Here is a 16,203-nt window from a genome sequence, read left to right on the forward strand (position 1 = left end):
TTTCACACTGTAGATAGTGATACTCATCATATTTGGTCCAGTTGTGCATTTTTGACTATTTTTTCGAATTTCAAACACACATCATATACAATGCAATTTTTCATTGTGTAGAAAAAAAAAACTTTCTGAAAAGGGACATTTTTGTCCCCTTTTAAAACGACCTAAAAACATCATATTAATATTTTTTTCCACTTTTTTTTTTTCATTTTTATTCCACTTCAGTTCTGATCATAACCACCAAGTTTTCAATTATTTTCAAAAAATTTATCCATTAGATGCCAATTTAACCTTTTTAGCCCAAATTTGAAGCCTTAAGGTGCCAGTATTTTTAAAATAATACTTCCACTTTGCATTCCATATTTTGAAAATACTGGCACCTAAAGGCTTAAAATTTGGGCAAAAAAGTTCAAATTGGCATCTAAAGGGTTAATTTTTCGAAAAGAATTGAAAACTTGGTAGTTATTAATAAATGATGTTTTTAGGTTGTTTTAAAAGGGGACAAAAATGTCCCTTTTCAGATTTTTTTTTAGAGAGAAAATAGGGCCAAGCAATTGTGAGGTCTGACTTTTTCCTCTTTCATGTCAAAAGAGGCGAACTATTCCTTTAAGGACTGACACTTTGCAAAATGCAAACAGATCATTTCAAACCTTTAAAGGCCTTTGAGCTGGATAACACAGCGTGATTTTTTGGTTGATTTTGGCAGGTTTTCGGTCATATTGCCCGGTCCTGGTGGGAAAATGACTGATGACTGATCCTCTCTGGCTCCCTTCACCTTTTCGTCTGCTGATGCTGGATAGCAGAACGCCGTGACATTTCTAGGAAAGATGACCAAACAGAAACTGGAGGAGGCAGGACGGAGGAGGGGGAGCCACTGGTCCATGACTCAGTGCTCTTTGGGAGCTCCGACCCTCCAGCGGTGATGGGGAGGCGGGGGGTGGTAGCACCTCTATCTGCCCCACAATCACAGATCCACATCTGATACCCACCACAAAAGGAGGTGACAATGGCTGGCCTGTGCCTTCCCCCCCCCCCCCCCCCCCCCCCACCCCCCACCCCCCACCACCCTCCTCCTTTCTCTCACACACATCCCCACCGTCACCATCATCACCACTCTGCGCTCTCACAACAATACCTCGCCAAACTCCCGGGAGCTGCCCTTCCACATGGCTGAGGTCAAGCCACTGCGACCCATCCCCCGCCCCTTGAAGAATGAAATAAAGCAGAAAGAAAAGCACAACAAAGAGGATTCTCAGGACCCGGCCTCTTTTCACAACAACAAAAAATACACCTCGAGCAGTTTCAGCCTCTCAGCGTCTGCCTTTGGTCTGCTTGTTCACCGTTATTTCAGAGGAGCCAAAGGAACATCGGACCAAGCATTTAAAGGAGCGATTCTGTTCAGTGAACTCGTTTCACAGCGATGGGCCGACCTGGAGCAAACCTGGCAACCTCTGAGGGACCGAAAAGCTAAAATTGGCTTTGTTCTTAGACATTATAAGTGCTGTACTTTTCCACGATGCACACGATATATGACCTTAAATGGTCCGAGCATAGTGAGACAAAACAATTAGCCTGGGAAAGTAGGTGCAAGATTCACACATTGTTTGGCTGATCCAGAGAATATGACGAAGCATGTTGAACCTACTCATGTCCAATCATACTCGGTCGAGTGTGAGTCCGACCTATGTTAAATAATGAGTCATATAAATACAAAATGTACCCGGAAATCGAGGCTCGGTCTGTCGTACCGGGTCCAGCGCTGATATACTTCACTTGTTACCACCAATAAATACTTTATTTAACTTGCGATTGCTCCGGCTTGTTCTTGAGCTTCCAATGAAAGAATCTAGCTAATAGTTCAGTCGTGTTAACAGCTTCCAGCTTGGAAGAATCAGTTAGGAATGAGATTGTTATGAGCAAGTCAGTCAAAGTATGGAAACCTTGTGGAGCTGCAGTCTGAGGGACGTTATTCTGGGCCCCGTTTGGTGGATGTTTGGTGGATGTTCTGGGCCCTGTTTGGTGGATGTTTGGTGGATGTTCTGGGCCCCGTTTGGTGGATGTTCTGGGCCCCGTTTGGTGGATGTTTGGTGGATGTTTGGTGGATGTTCTGGGCCCCGTTTGGTGGATGTTCTGGGCCCCGTTTGGTGGATGTTCTGGGCCCCGTTTGCTGGATGTTTGGTGGGTGTTTGCTGGGTGTTTGGCGGGTGTTTGGCGGGTGTTTGGCTGGGTGTTTGCTGGGTGTTTGCTGGGTGTTTGGTGGATGTTTGGTGGGTGTTTGGTGGGTGTTTGGTGGGTGTTTGGTGGGTATTTGGTGGATGTTTGCTGGGTGTTTGGTGGGTGTTTGGTGGATGTTTGCTGGATGTTTGGTGGATGTTTGGTGGGTATTTGGTGGATGTTACATGCTGCCGGTACAAGGTTGGGCAAAGTTTGTCTGCACACAGTTTTCTGTCTCCTTCCATATTCATTACAAGGCTCGGGATGCTTTGCGGGGGTGGGATCTGGGTGTTGTGTGGATGTCTGTGCTCATGTATTTGTGTAGAATGTGTGATGGGGGGGGGGGGGGGTGGGGGGAGCATCACCGTGGGAGACAAGCAGATGGGGATGGAAATGAGTAGGCAGTGAGCTCATGCTAATCTCCTCCTACAGCTGATCCAGGCACACGCACACACACACACACACACACACACACACACACACACACGTGCACACTCACCCTGCAAATGAGACAGACGCTGCCTTTACGTGCAAAACGTTCACGTTTCTTATCAAGTAAATAATCCGAGACAAGAGGACCTTTCTCGGCTCAAACGTGGGTTTCATTACATAACAGCGTCTGTGGATGGCAACGTATTTTTAATCTGTGTGTGTGTGTGTGTGTGTGTGTGTGCAGATGAATCTTAACTGCCTCCGTCAGACAGCCATCTGCCCCGTGGGAGTCTCACGGCGGCACGTGATTGGCCGGCAGCGCTTCAAGAGACTAGAGGGGTGAAGTGGGTCGCATCTTTATTTGAGGAAGGAAAGGTCATGTGCTGCTGGCTGCTCTTGCAAACACACACACCGAAGGGGGGGTGGGGGGGGGGTAAACTCCTGGCCTGACGCAGCACAATCATCAGCCACAAGGTAAGGAAAGGAGGGTGTTTTCTGAAGAGTAGCATCACCAAAGTGCACGTGAGATTAGTTAGAAAAGAAATCTGCAATCTCACTTTGAGCCTCCGATAACAAAACAAACAGACTGGATGTTTGCCCCCCCCCCCCCCCCAATCCATCCACTATTACACCAGCAGAGAACTGAGGTTACCAAGCTTTAACCGTTTAAGATATAATTACATCATTGCAATGGAAAAAATCTAAATCTTACCAAGTATATTTGTCTCATTGAGTATCTCATTACACTTAATATAAGACACAACTGCCTAACAAGTACCATTTCAGCCAGATATAGGGACTTGTTTTAATATGATACATCTTGAATATTAAGTGAAAAAGTCTTGAAAACATCTTGTTTTGAGTCATATTTCACATGAAACAAGCTTTTTTTTTCATTTGAAGAGGTTTTTAAGCTAATTTCAAGATCACTTTTAACTCAAAAGTCCTAAATATCACATCTTATTTCAAGAAATCTTGACAAGCCGATTTTCACTAGTTCCATTGGCAGATTTTTTGCTTATTTCAAGCAAAAACGTCTCAAATTTGTTGGTTTTTTAACTTATTTTTGGAGGGGCATTGAGCAGCAACTGAATAAGAAAGAGTTTACTGTGAGGTAGGAGGCGGTTATAGCAGCTGATGCCGGGTTTATGATAAAAAATGTGCTCGCTTTAATGACATAAAGCTGTGGTAAAAGATCCCAAATAGGGAGTATATTTACCGACAAAAGATTGGACGATTCCCACCATCTTTTATTAAAATATCTCCGGTTTAAAATAAATAATCAATGCCACTTTGATTTCATTTAAACGGTGCATAAATATGGATGTTAAAGAATTGCATCCAATCAAAGTGAAACCTGCAGTTTAAAAATAAATCACGTTCTACTAAGTGTATCTGGATACGCATCGAATCGGTTTTATAAGGGAGACAAAAAGAAGAAAAAGCTGAAAGTAAACATCTTTTCGGCATCTTTCCCGACAGTCTGCATCGACTCTGGGTGGGCGTTTCTGCCCCTGTGGCGGGAACAGAGATGAAAACTCCCTGAGATGCTGTAGAAGCTGCAGGATGAGTTTCAGGAGGCCAAAGGTTCTGGGACGCAGTCTGAGAAGGTGTAGCTACGGCTGTAGCCGGCTCTCACGGCGTGTTGATGAATATTTCAGAGACCCCCCTCATTAAATAAACACGCCGGACTCCGGCGCCTCCACCGTCTCCACCGTAACCCGACATCAATAATGAATGGCCACAAAAAACTGACAGTGTTGTTCGCTAAGCCAACAGCCGGGCCGACGTTTTATCCTCCAACACCTGGGGGAGGGAGCCGGGCTTGGCCCTGGAAGGCTTAAGAATAGCCACAGCGAGCTGAGAGTGCTTGTTAGGTCAACACTTTACTGCAAAGACTGGGAGTATTCTGACAGAAATTTCTGAGAGTGGAGCAGAATACTTTATTTCTATGCCTGCTCACGGACACTCTATGCTCCCCGACAGCCTACAAACATGGTCGCCTACAACAACAGATAGGCGGGAAGTAGTTGCGGGAAGAGAGCCTTGTTTTCTCCCCCTGCCCCCGCGTCTCCACCTCCACACAACGGCCCACTCGCTGCCGGTGGTCTCAGGAAGGTGAACTAATGCAGCATTCCCTGAAGCCGCTCCATCCATTTGTCACATGATGGAGCTGCTGATGGATGGAGTAGTAGGTGCACTTCTCCTGCTCTGAGGCTGTGTTCCAAACCGCCTACTTCTCCTACTACTCCTACTAACTTTAACTATTTTTTAAGTTCCCGGATGTATACTATATTCTCCGAAATGTTGGGTATGCATCATGAGGTTACTACTCATACTCAAACTACCCAAGATGCAACGTAACGTGACGTTGCCGATCGTCATTTCCTGTCAAAACGGCAGTTACAAGCTAGCTACAACGAGGGTAGGTTCACTTCCTGTTTTCAAAACAAAAGCACCAACTGTATCGTCATGGCTTTCCCTATGATAAAAGGCAACGGGTATTTTATTTTGTGAAAATAACCGGAAGTGCGTTGCTCACTGCGGCTAGCTTTAGTAGCGCCGAATTCGTGGGAACAAAATTGTAAACAGCCGGTATTTTGTCAGATTTTCAACACGTTGGGGATCTAAACGACTACTTTCTCACCTGAAAATGTTTCAAATGTTGCTAAAGTTTACAGAGTTTAGAGCTTAAGAGAAATCCGCTTCAGGCCGGCTGATTTCAGCTCGGGCAGGAGAGAAATGCATTGTGGGTAAACGCTCTGCATACTGTCTGATCGATGAGTATGTAGTATGGAAGTATGCGGTTTCGAACACAGCCTTAGTCATTCGCTCCCCTTTAATCACAGCTCTGCTGTGTGTTAAAGATGGCTGATAACACGTTTCAAAGTCATAATAAAGACTTTTTTAGCTCTTTTTAAAAGATTTCTGCACCTTGAACTGAAGTAACGCTCGAGTTTTGTTGCTGATAATACTTGAAAGGTTCTTAAATACTTCTCAATAAAGAGTAAACAAGGAAAACCGATTCTCAGGGCAAGTTTCTACGCTCTTCGGAGTGTTAAAAGTTCTAATGTTATGGCAAGCTAATCAGATCCATCCCCACTATGGTTTAAGCTGTGATGTGATCATCCTGCAGTAACCCACCCTGCTGCTTTAGATGCCTTCGATCCCCTTTTGTTCACACAGCTTTAAAGGCTTGAGAGATAAACAGCTTCTGGCAGGAAGATGTTTTTTTATGAAGAGAATAACTGCGCTTCATTCTTTTTCCAGACAAATGCAACGAGCTCTACCTGCCGCCTCTGTGTGCGTTACAGCGCCTTCCTGTCAACAGCCGAGGTGGAAACAACCCACGTCTAAAACTATTCATCTGGTGGCGCAATAGCTCCTCAAAAGTTTTTGAGTTGCTCCGTTCTGAGGTTTTTATTCTTCTATTAAAAAAAAAAAAAAAAAAAAAAAAAGAGGGAAAATGCATTTATTTCCGCAGTTAATTCCCACCGTGGAGGAAGAAAGATGAAAGGGATTTGGAAAAATCAGCAGCATGGAAAGTAATAATGAAAAGTCTCAGCTCACAAACACAATCGTGACCTCCTTCCCGGTCCTGGGAAAGTTTGAAATGCCCACCCATGCCCACCCATGGCCACCTGCTGCTGCTGCACATGGAGCCTGATTTTAGTCTCACTGCAGCCGATTGGGCCTCCTCTAATTTGCAGACAGCGTTTTATCTGATGCATAAGTCCTCAACAAGCTCCTCTGCAGCCGGCTCAGAGGGCCGTGCACTTTCCTACAAACCTACAGTTTCACCCGATTGTGGTCGGCCCATCGGGGAAATGCAACCATGTTCTTTGACCTTGTTAGAAAAGGTAAACAGCAGCTTTTCTTGGAAAGCGCTCTTTCCCTGCAGATCTCCAGCTGCTGATGGGGTTTGTTTCTGTGTCAGTGTGTCACTCTGAGTTCAAAAAGCGTCGGCAGCTTTCAATCACACTCGACACAAACACTCGGGAATGTCAATATGGCATCGATCTGGCCGTCCCCGAGTCGTGCTTCAGGCTTTGAGCTGCGGCTGCAGACTCAGACTGGCAGCCCAAACCCGTCCAGGCCTCATCTGAAAAGTCTACCATCTACATCTGACAGAGAAGGAGAGCAGAAGAAAAACACTCACAGCAAAGTGAAGCTCTGCTGCAGGCTTCTGGTTCGGTCACGTTTGGCTAAAAAAAAAAAAAAAAAAAAAAAAAAAAAAACTAAAAAGGAGCAGATAAATATTCTCTGAGCGGCCATTGAAATGCGCAGCTACCAGCTGCCGTCCTGTCACCATGTGGACATGGTTGGCAGTCAGCGGGCGCAGCCAGCACTGCGCCTTGCATATGAAACAGGACGTGGGCCTGTATCCCCTCTGGGAGTTCACTTCCTCTGAGCCCCCCCCCCCTCCCTCCTGAAACAAGCGGCCCCTTCAGCTGGAGGCTGCAGCGGGGGGCTTCTCTGGGGGGGTGGATGTGGAAGTAAAAGGGGAAGTTTTTAAGCGTCTGCACACTTGAGAGCGTCACTGGAACAAAATGTGACAACCTCAAACAGCATCCATTTGTTTGGGGGGGGGGCAATAGTTCTTAACTGCAGCCCGAGCCAGCTCGGGCTGCAGGACAACACATGGCAGCCGCCTGCAGGAATGTGCACGGTGTCAGCACAGCATGCGCCCAGCACACACAAAATGGCCTCGGCCACAACGCAGAAAGATTCAAACATTAATACAGTCCAGAAGATTAATTCAAATCGTATTGGAGCCTAAACCTTTTTTTTGTTGAGCATATACCCAGAGAAACATAACTATAGTAAGAATGAGCGGGCATTTATGGACCTCAGCTTGCTTTATGCCAAGAAATGTGTTGCATTATTGTGGAAAAAGATCTGCAGACCGAGTACTACTCAGCGGATGAGACAGATGTTAGCAAGCCTTCCATTAGAGAGAATAACTTACATATTAAAGGCTAAACGGCGATTATTCAAAGACATGTGGAGCATCAGCTACATTAAGGACTTGGATTTAATAGATGAAGAAGTGGATGACTAATCTATGTGGGCAATGCAGACCCTGACCTTGCATTTATTAATAATACTTGTTTGTATATAGATTATCACCTTGGTTAACAGGAGGAGCATCCTTGTTTTGAGTGTTTTACTTTTACTCATCTTTAAACAAATGCAGCGACTTTTTGTATGGAAGTTGAACGAAGATGTACAAATGTAAAGGCTGTGTGTAAAAGTGTTAAAAACTGAAAATAAAAATAAAATGGCCTCAGCCCTGGATTCTTTATGCAGGTTTATCTCTTTCCCGCCACCTCAGAAGGAAAAAAATTAACCAGGAAACATGATTTCCCCTTAAAGTCTTCGACGGTAACCAGCGGGGTCACGCTCGGCTCGACTGTGCGGACATGCGTGCACGGAGACGTGCGCGCCCTTCAAGCCCAGTCAGGAGCGACAGAGACGTAAAACATCTTCTGAGCTCTGAGGGAGCGGCGGCTCAGGAATGTAAGCACAGACGGAGGCGCAGCCTCCACTGAACGAGCATTGATTTCAATGAGTCAAAGGCTCCGCTCACATTCAGTTTCAGCTCGATACCGATCCGATTGGAAGGTGCACGATCAGGACAACAAGTGTGTTCGCATCCGACTTTGGAGGGCAAACATTAGCCAGACAGCTAGCTTTCTGCCAGCAGTCAGTGGGGTCACACGGCACTGAAGGGATCGGATTATTGGCTAAATTACAATAAGAACGAGTTATTAAGTTCATGTAGACACCTTAATCGGACAAGAAATTGGATCGGATTAAGACCCCGAGATTTTTTCCCGGGGTCGTGACCCGGAAGTCAAAGGAGACGATATTCCTGTTGTTGTCGCCGTCAGAAAGAAACAAACAACGCGATGGAGAATGCTCCGTTGGGCATCGAGTTTGTGCAACAAGCAGCTCATCACAGACCAAATGTAGAGGGACGTAGCTTCATCTGGCTCTGCGTTCTCCATCTTTCTCCAATGCCTGAGTTTGTTGTTGTTGTTGGTGGTGAAGAGGTCAACAGGAAGTGGCTCTATTAGCAACAGCTGGAATGGGTACAGCGCCACCTATCATACCGGGGTATGACACGCTTTGTGTCTCTGATCCCATTCATTCACCGCCATATATCCAAGGAGAATTACCCTTGCTCAGCTCATTCTTATTGGAATTTAGCCAATAATCTGATCCTTTCAGTGCCATGTGACCCCACTGAGTGATGTGGCGGCACATTCTCACTCGTGCCACATGCATCTGATCTGGGACCACAAACTGAATCTGACTTCTGTGTTCAGACGGCTCTGAAAAAGAATCAGATATGCTTCAGACTTCCTCCAACCTGGCAACGCAAAAGCAGCCTCAGAAGCTGCTGCTCGACTGAAACTACAAGAGCTGTTGAAAACCTCCAGGAACACTCTGATTCTGACGTGTTCAACCGAGCCCAACCCCAGCCTGACCGAGCTCCACCCTCAGCCTCATATCTCCCTTAAACAGGCGGCCTCTGCAGAAATCACCTCATCTTGAGGGCGAATTATAAAGTTAGCAACATACTAAATCTGCAGCCACAATTCTTATCAGCGGAAAGCCACTGATTATGTGTGCCACCCACATCATGTGCACGGGCCAGAGCGCCGAAAGGCTCGCAGCGAGAGGCCCGGCGTGAGCGGCACGGAGGGGCGCTCCACACCCAGCACATAATAAACTCGTTTCAACAATTCACCATCATCTGCCCGCCGCTGCTGTTTACCATGCCATGCATCCTCCCAGATAAGGAGGAAGAATGGGCTGAAAAATCACGCCTGACCCACAGCGGCGTGCACGCGGCACGCCGGCGCAGACATGTTGTACGTGGTGCAGATGAACGCATGTGCGGAGCTTTCAAAAGAGCGTCTGCAAGAGGGGAAGTGGAGCAATATCACTTCCTGTGTCTGTCTGCAAGCGAGACTCCATGCTTACACTTCTGTAACAGCCTCGTTAATATTCGCAGAGCTGAGGGGCCGCCCGGGCTCCTGCAACCGACAGGCGGTGGGCGTTTTTCCACGAGCTGAGACCAGGGACGTTACTGTGCATACAGCTGTACGGGGGCCCAGGCCCCCCAGCCAGAACATAATGCCTGAGATAGTTTTGTAAATAGGCTATAAAAGGCAGAATAGGACATGGTCTCCCGTTTTTCATCTGACATGGAACCAAACGCTTGGTTATTTATTTATTTATTTGGTGTAAGAAATTACAGTGGCCAATAGGCAGAAAACAAATCTCTTCATGCTCAGTTCTCCTTGTTGCTTCTGACTCTGTAAGAATTTCCTTATGTCCATGACCATGGTGGCGGCAACCCATCAGTGTGTAGTGGTTCATACAGACTGCTACGCTTCCATTGGCTAAATGTGTGGGCTATCCGGTGATAAATATGACGAGCGGCCCGCAGGATCTTGCCTTCCACGCAGTCCCAACGCCTGCCAATACAACCTCCTCACTTCACTCTTTGGTAGATCTATGCAGCAATGGCTGAAGGAGGTTAATGGTTGAAACAGGGAAAATCAGGTCTATGTTATTCTTCCTTGGCACTTGAGTTGTAGCGTAGTCTGAAGGATGTATTTGGGAATTTTTACAGGGGCACAACGCATGTTTACAGGGGCCCCGGTAAAAAACGTCTGGCTGCGACGGCGTCTCACGCTCCATCCGAGAACGCGTTCGCTGCTGAAACGTGCTGACATAAAGGGAACTCTGCTGTCATAAGTTCAGCAATATTCCTGGGTGTGAAACAGGGCGCCCGAGGGAGAGAAAAAGGAAGGAGTCGTCGAATTAAAAAGCCTCAGATGAGCCTCGGGCTTCACACTCGGGTGCCCCGTCGGCACTTATTAAAGCAGACGAGGCCCCCCCCTGAAAGTGGAGGTCCTCGAGGTGTGCCCACTCCAGTCTGAATGAGAGTGTGTGGGCATTCAACCACGCATGGCGGGTACTTTGGCACTCCTCTGGATCTCAAGAGTCCCCCCGCCGATTTGTGTCTTTCTGAGGCGGATTCCTCGGTGCCTGTAAACACTTCTGAGCCTCATCGACAAGTGTGCGTCCCCTCAGAGGGCCGCTGTGCGCTTTCAGCCAGACGGGAGGGAAAAAGCGGGATGTCAGAGGTGGGGACGGGGGGGACGGGGGGAGCTGGTCCGATGTTTACTGAATGCTCCCCTTTGTTGGGCTTATATTATGTTTCCACTACAATACTTCTAAACCCTGCTTCATCAGCTCCATTGATGTGTAACAGTTCATGCAAATGGCCACACAAGCCCTTTTTTTTGTTTTTTTTATCTCCTGAGGGGAGGTGCGGGGGTGGGACTCTCTTTTTTTACCTCCCTGCAAACTCCTCCTCGCACACTGAAGCAGATTAGAACTCCTCCGTGCAGATTTACAGTCACTTTATGCCAATTTAAACAGAAATTAACGAGGAAAAAACTGCCTCTTTTTTCAGTCTCCTGCATCCGAGAACCACAAAAAAACCTGCAATCAGGCTTTTTTTTTTATTCTGTTTGTTCAGATATTTCATGAAGTATCTGATGAGTGTGAGAAAAAAAACAGGAAAACCTTAAACTCTGATAGCAGCGCAGATTAAAGCGACAGGAAGTCAGACTCGTGACAGCCAGACGAACATTGCATTTGTTTGATACCCCCATCACACACACAAACACACACACACACACACACACACACATATGAGGATGTTGCCCAATGCTGATCAACGCAGCAACTGCCCTGATGAGTGTATTCCAGGGGGGGTAAATCTCTTTTAATCTTAAAAAAAAAAAAAAAGGGGGAAACAAACCATTTCCAGAGCAACAGCTCATCTTTATGTTGTTTACACTTTCTCCCATTGAGCCATTTGTTGGGAGATGAGATTGTGTTTACTGTACAGGCCAATAAAAGCCAGCCTTAAGAGGTGTTTCATGGGGCAAATAATGGCTTTATTGCCACCAGAGGCGTTTCCTCGTCACCGCTGGATGAGGCCCAATTAGTAACAATATGGCAATGATGACCAGATACTGACTGAGAGGAGGAGGAGGGGGCGATGCCACACACTGACCCGAACCCATTCTGCCCCCTGAAAGTGGGTGTTTGGGTGGAAATCTGCCTCAAAGGGCAACTTCAAAACAGACAGAATACAGCGCGGGGTAATAAGAGGAGCAGGAGAGTAAAGGAAAACAGCTGAGGGGGGGTCAACAAGAGCAGCAATTTACCGAGAAAGTTTTTAAAAATAACACAAAAAAACTGAGCCCCGCGTGGAGGGAAAGCACGAGCACCAACTCACCCTGGATGACGCTTTCCTCTTGTACTTGTTGGCGAAGTCGAACTTCTCCTTGATCTCGTCCAGCAGCTGCTCCAGGCGGGCCTGCTCCTCTTTGCCCGTGTAATCCTGCCCCAGGAGCACGTACGCCCTCCAGTTGGCCGAGTCGAAGCCCCAGTGGCAGGTCCGGTTCTCCTGCGCCTTGTGGCTGTGCACCACGAACTTGTGCGTCGGGTACATGAGTCTGCAGTCCATGCACTGGATGCACGCTGCGTTGGGGCTGCTGTACAGCTCCGGCACCAGCAGCCCTTTGCACTTCCCGAAGCACTCGTGGTAGACCTTGAAGCTGCGGTCGGTGAGCTGCAGCTCCAGCGCGCCGCCGCCGCCGCCGCCCGGCTCCTTCTTGCAGCGCGGCGGGTAGGCGCCTCCGTAGATCAGGGCGTTGCACAGCCGCTCCGCGTCCGTCTTGGTGATGAGGCCGCAGGACGGCGCGGAGAAGGGCAGGATCCCCATGACTTTGAGGATCTCCAGCTGGTCCGCCGTGCACCGGGAGCAGTAGACGTGCAGCTCGTCGCACACGGAGTTGATCTGCTGCAGGCTGAAGTCCCGCAGCACCGTGTTGAGGATCTGCGGCAGGCACAGCCGCTTCTCCCCGCCGACCACGAAGCACGAGATGGTCTCGCCCTCCAGCACCGTCTCGCAGCGCTCTGTGGAGCGGTCCGACGGGATGAACAGCGGGCCCGGCATCACGGGCGGCGGCAGATGCTGCAGCACCGCCGGCGGCTCGGGCTCCTTGCCGTCCTTCTTGAAGAGGAGCTCATGTTGCCACCGGGCAGAGAAAGCCGCCGGGCCGCCCAGAGAGCTCATAGAGCTGAGGTGGAACTGCTTCAGAGTTTGTTGCAGTCCCGGGTGAGGCTGGAAGCTCTGCCGACTTACAGTCTCCATGTTTCTCCCGCAACTTTGGAAGCGCAAATCCTTCTGACTGTGGACCGGGAATCACGCGTATCAATCCGTCCGGTGACCTGGTGAAAAATCCAAACCCGCCGCGTCCCAGAAGTGAGAGAAAGTGCGGAGCGCTTCATCAAACATCAAACATCAAACATCAAAAGCGCGAGAGGAAGAAACGAAAAAGGTCCCACGCGCGAGTTTTCACAGTTTTACTCCAGCGGCCAAGTCGCTCCCTGACGCGGCGCGCCGACTGTCCATATCCGAGGAGACCGCGTCCCAAACTCCAGAGAAGCGCAAAGTTCCGCCGCGGGTCGAGCTCCAGAGAAAAAACCCAAAGTGGGACCCAAAAATGAACTGCTTCTGTGGGTCGGAACCGCGCGGTGAGGAGAATAAAAAACTAAAATCCTTATTGGAGGTCCTTTGCGCTGTCGAGGACTGCAGAGATCCACTCCGTCTGCCCCCGCAGATCACTCTGACTGTGTGGAGATGAGAAGTCTGAGAGCCAGCCTGCCGGGGCGCGTGAGCGCGCGCGCGCGCTCCGTCTAGGTCTCTCTCTCTCTCTCGCTCGCTCACGCGCGCCCCCTCCCCTCAGTGTTTGTGTGTCTGGCTCAGTCATTGAATCCCAGCCAGGAATGTGAGTGACTCTGCAGGCAGGCTGGGCTCTTCCAGGAACAAGCCGTCACCCTCCCCCCAAACTCACCAACACGCGCACGCGCATTGCCCTGCAGAGAGTGGAGACGAATGCTGCGTTCGAGGCTCCAAAGTCGTGTGAGGAAAAAAGTGTTCTTAACTTCTCACTTCAAGTGTTTTTGGATGGAAGTTTTTTTCTGTGCCGTCAGTTTTTCACATTCAAAGTCTGATTTTGATGCTGTAAAAATTCAATATTAGTACTTTCTCTGATGGCACAGAAAAACTTTCATATTTTATTTATTTATATTTATTTTTAGAGGATATTTTACGCGCCAAGCTGCGTTCAAAGACACACACTGGAAAAAATCAAAGTCTTACCAAGTATATTTGTCTCATTTCTCTTCAAAATATCTCATTACACTTAATATAAGACACAACTGCCTAACAAGCACCATTTCAGCCAGATATAGGGACTTGTTTTAATACAATACATCTGGAATATCTTGTTAAATGAAAAAGTCTTGAAAACAAATTGTTTTGAGTCACATATATGGAACAAGCTTTTTTTGACATTTGAAGAGGTTTTTAAGCTCATTTCAAGATCACTTTTATCTCAAAAGTCCTAAATATCACATCTTATTTTAAGAAATCTTGACAAGCTGATTTTCACTAGTTCCATTGGCAGATTTTTTTTGCTTATTTCAAGCAAAAACGTCTTGTATTTGTTGTTTTTTTACTTATTTTTGGAGGGGCATTCTTTCCCGTGTATTATTATTATATTTGGCACTTTAGATCATTTACTCAGGGAAACAGAGAGGAGGAATTGCCAAACTTGCTCAATTTTAAGCAAATATATTAGTAATGAAGCCGTAGTGCAACTGTTTCCTGATCTAAAAAGTCACCAGAAGTTTACTGAGAGGTTCAAGCACGGAGGTCAGGTCGGTAAAAATGCCACAAGCAGGTTTGGGGCCTGAGTCGCTTACAAAGCTGCACGTGGAGCTGCATGGAGAGGTCAGAGACGTGAGCATTGAACAGGTTTAAATAGGTTGGACAGTCTGTGGTTTAAAGGGAATAAATATGCATTCAGGGAGATATTTAAGGGTCATATTTATAATGTTGTAAACCCCCAAAATGAGCCTAATTTACATGAAACTGGGAACTTACTCAATAATCAAACTGATAATAGGTTGAAGTAGACTGTACGAGTTCGTCCTTGAATTTTATTTTATTTTTCAAAGATTACAAACACATTTTTATGACTTAACATGGGAAAAATATGTCTCTTGTGTGTTATTTACCAAATATTTTTTCTTTTCACCAGATCTTTTTTCTACAGATTTGTCAGTGATACTAACACTGATAAAAGTGGCCTGTCCCACAGGTCTCACAGTATCAAATCAAGACTTTTCTGGTTTTGGTGCGGCATGTATCCTCTGGATGTGATGTTTCCTTTTCTCTGACTGTTTCAAAAATATCTCAGGAATATCTTAAAGATCTCATGCGTTGATTTAAATATGTTACATAGATATTAAAATGGCCCCCAGATGACCCAAATTCACCCAATAATAAAATGCAAAAGAAACACATCTTTTATTTCTAGTTTTCGTGCCAACAGACAAAGATGCAACTGTTGTAGGTAGTTTACAGTATTTAATTGAGGCTATAAATGTGGCATTTGGTAGCTGTAGCTTGTATTAACAGCTTCATAAAGTATCTTTCACTTTCACTTAAATGCTTGCTTCAGACTGTATATCTGCGTATTTCCACTTTTCTTTAAAATCAGAGCGCAGTTGCGTTTGATGGCGGGAGGATGTTGGAGGGAGCTCCTTTCGCCCACTTTGAGTTTATGTGAATCATTTAGTTCAGTGTGAGGATTAAAAGAATAGTGGAGAGAGGATGGGCGAGACAGGACAGATATAGCTTTGGAGGAGGAAACGCAAACTGCGCGTCTGGCTGCGGTTTGTTTACTTCGCCTAAAACTGTTTGTGCACGAGGTAAAAATAAAGCCAAATCCGTGTGATGGCAACATTATGAAACATTCTGATTAATGAAATAACTCCCCACCCCCCTAATACTGACATCTAATACTGATCTAACACATCAGCATTAGATGTCAGCTGCTGTAATGTTGATATCCGGAGGCCCTAAAAACTAAACTAAACTAAAAGCTAAATAAAAATCAAGTTGATGATTTTATCAAGTTTCCAATCAGGAATGAAGATGTGACTTTAAAGAAGAAGAAGAAGAAGGACAGGACCAAACAATCCAAACCTTCTGGGAGGTCGTGTGTCCAGAGCAAGTTCAACTCCAGCCCTGATGGGGCTGTTTGCTGCTCCTGTAGCGCCCCCTAGCCACACCCCGCTGTAACTGCAGCCTGGCGGCAGAAAGGGGGCCACGACCCGGAGCCATCCTCCTCCTCCTCAGGCCGGCAGACGGTCTGAGGAGCAGATCCAAGGCTGGGCCCCTGAATGCAGCCATTAAAGATGAAGAGGCAGCAACCAGCTCTCCATGGCGACCACGATTTAAAGACTAACTGAGGATTCAGCCCACAGAAAAATCAATACACTTTTTTACACAGTTTTTCCACTTGAAGCTTGTTAAAAACAATCAATTGACCTTTGAATTAAATACATAAGATGAAGTGATTACCAGATAGATTCCTGGGGTGTTTTTGT

The 16,203-nt window shown here is 46.8% G+C and overlaps 1 protein-coding gene across 1 annotated transcript in view; it reads right to left on the reverse strand.

Moving 5' to 3' along the window:
- Positions 1 to 13,372, reverse strand: part of skia (v-ski avian sarcoma viral oncogene homolog a) — a 100,841-nt gene extending 87,469 nt beyond the window's left edge. Inside the window, exon 1 of the mRNA XM_075476006.1 lies at positions 11,975 to 13,372. Coding sequence (XP_075332121.1) covers positions 11,975 to 12,895 — 921 coding nt within the window. The 5' untranslated portion in view covers positions 12,896 to 13,372. The remainder of the gene's footprint in view (positions 1 to 11,974) is intronic.
- Between the last annotated feature and the right edge of the window lie 2,831 nt (positions 13,373 to 16,203).

Source organism: Odontesthes bonariensis, chromosome 10, assembly GCF_027942865.1.
Source record: "Odontesthes bonariensis isolate fOdoBon6 chromosome 10, fOdoBon6.hap1, whole genome shotgun sequence".
In the NCBI taxonomy this organism is placed as follows: Eukaryota; Metazoa; Chordata; class Actinopteri; order Atheriniformes; family Atherinopsidae; genus Odontesthes; species Odontesthes bonariensis.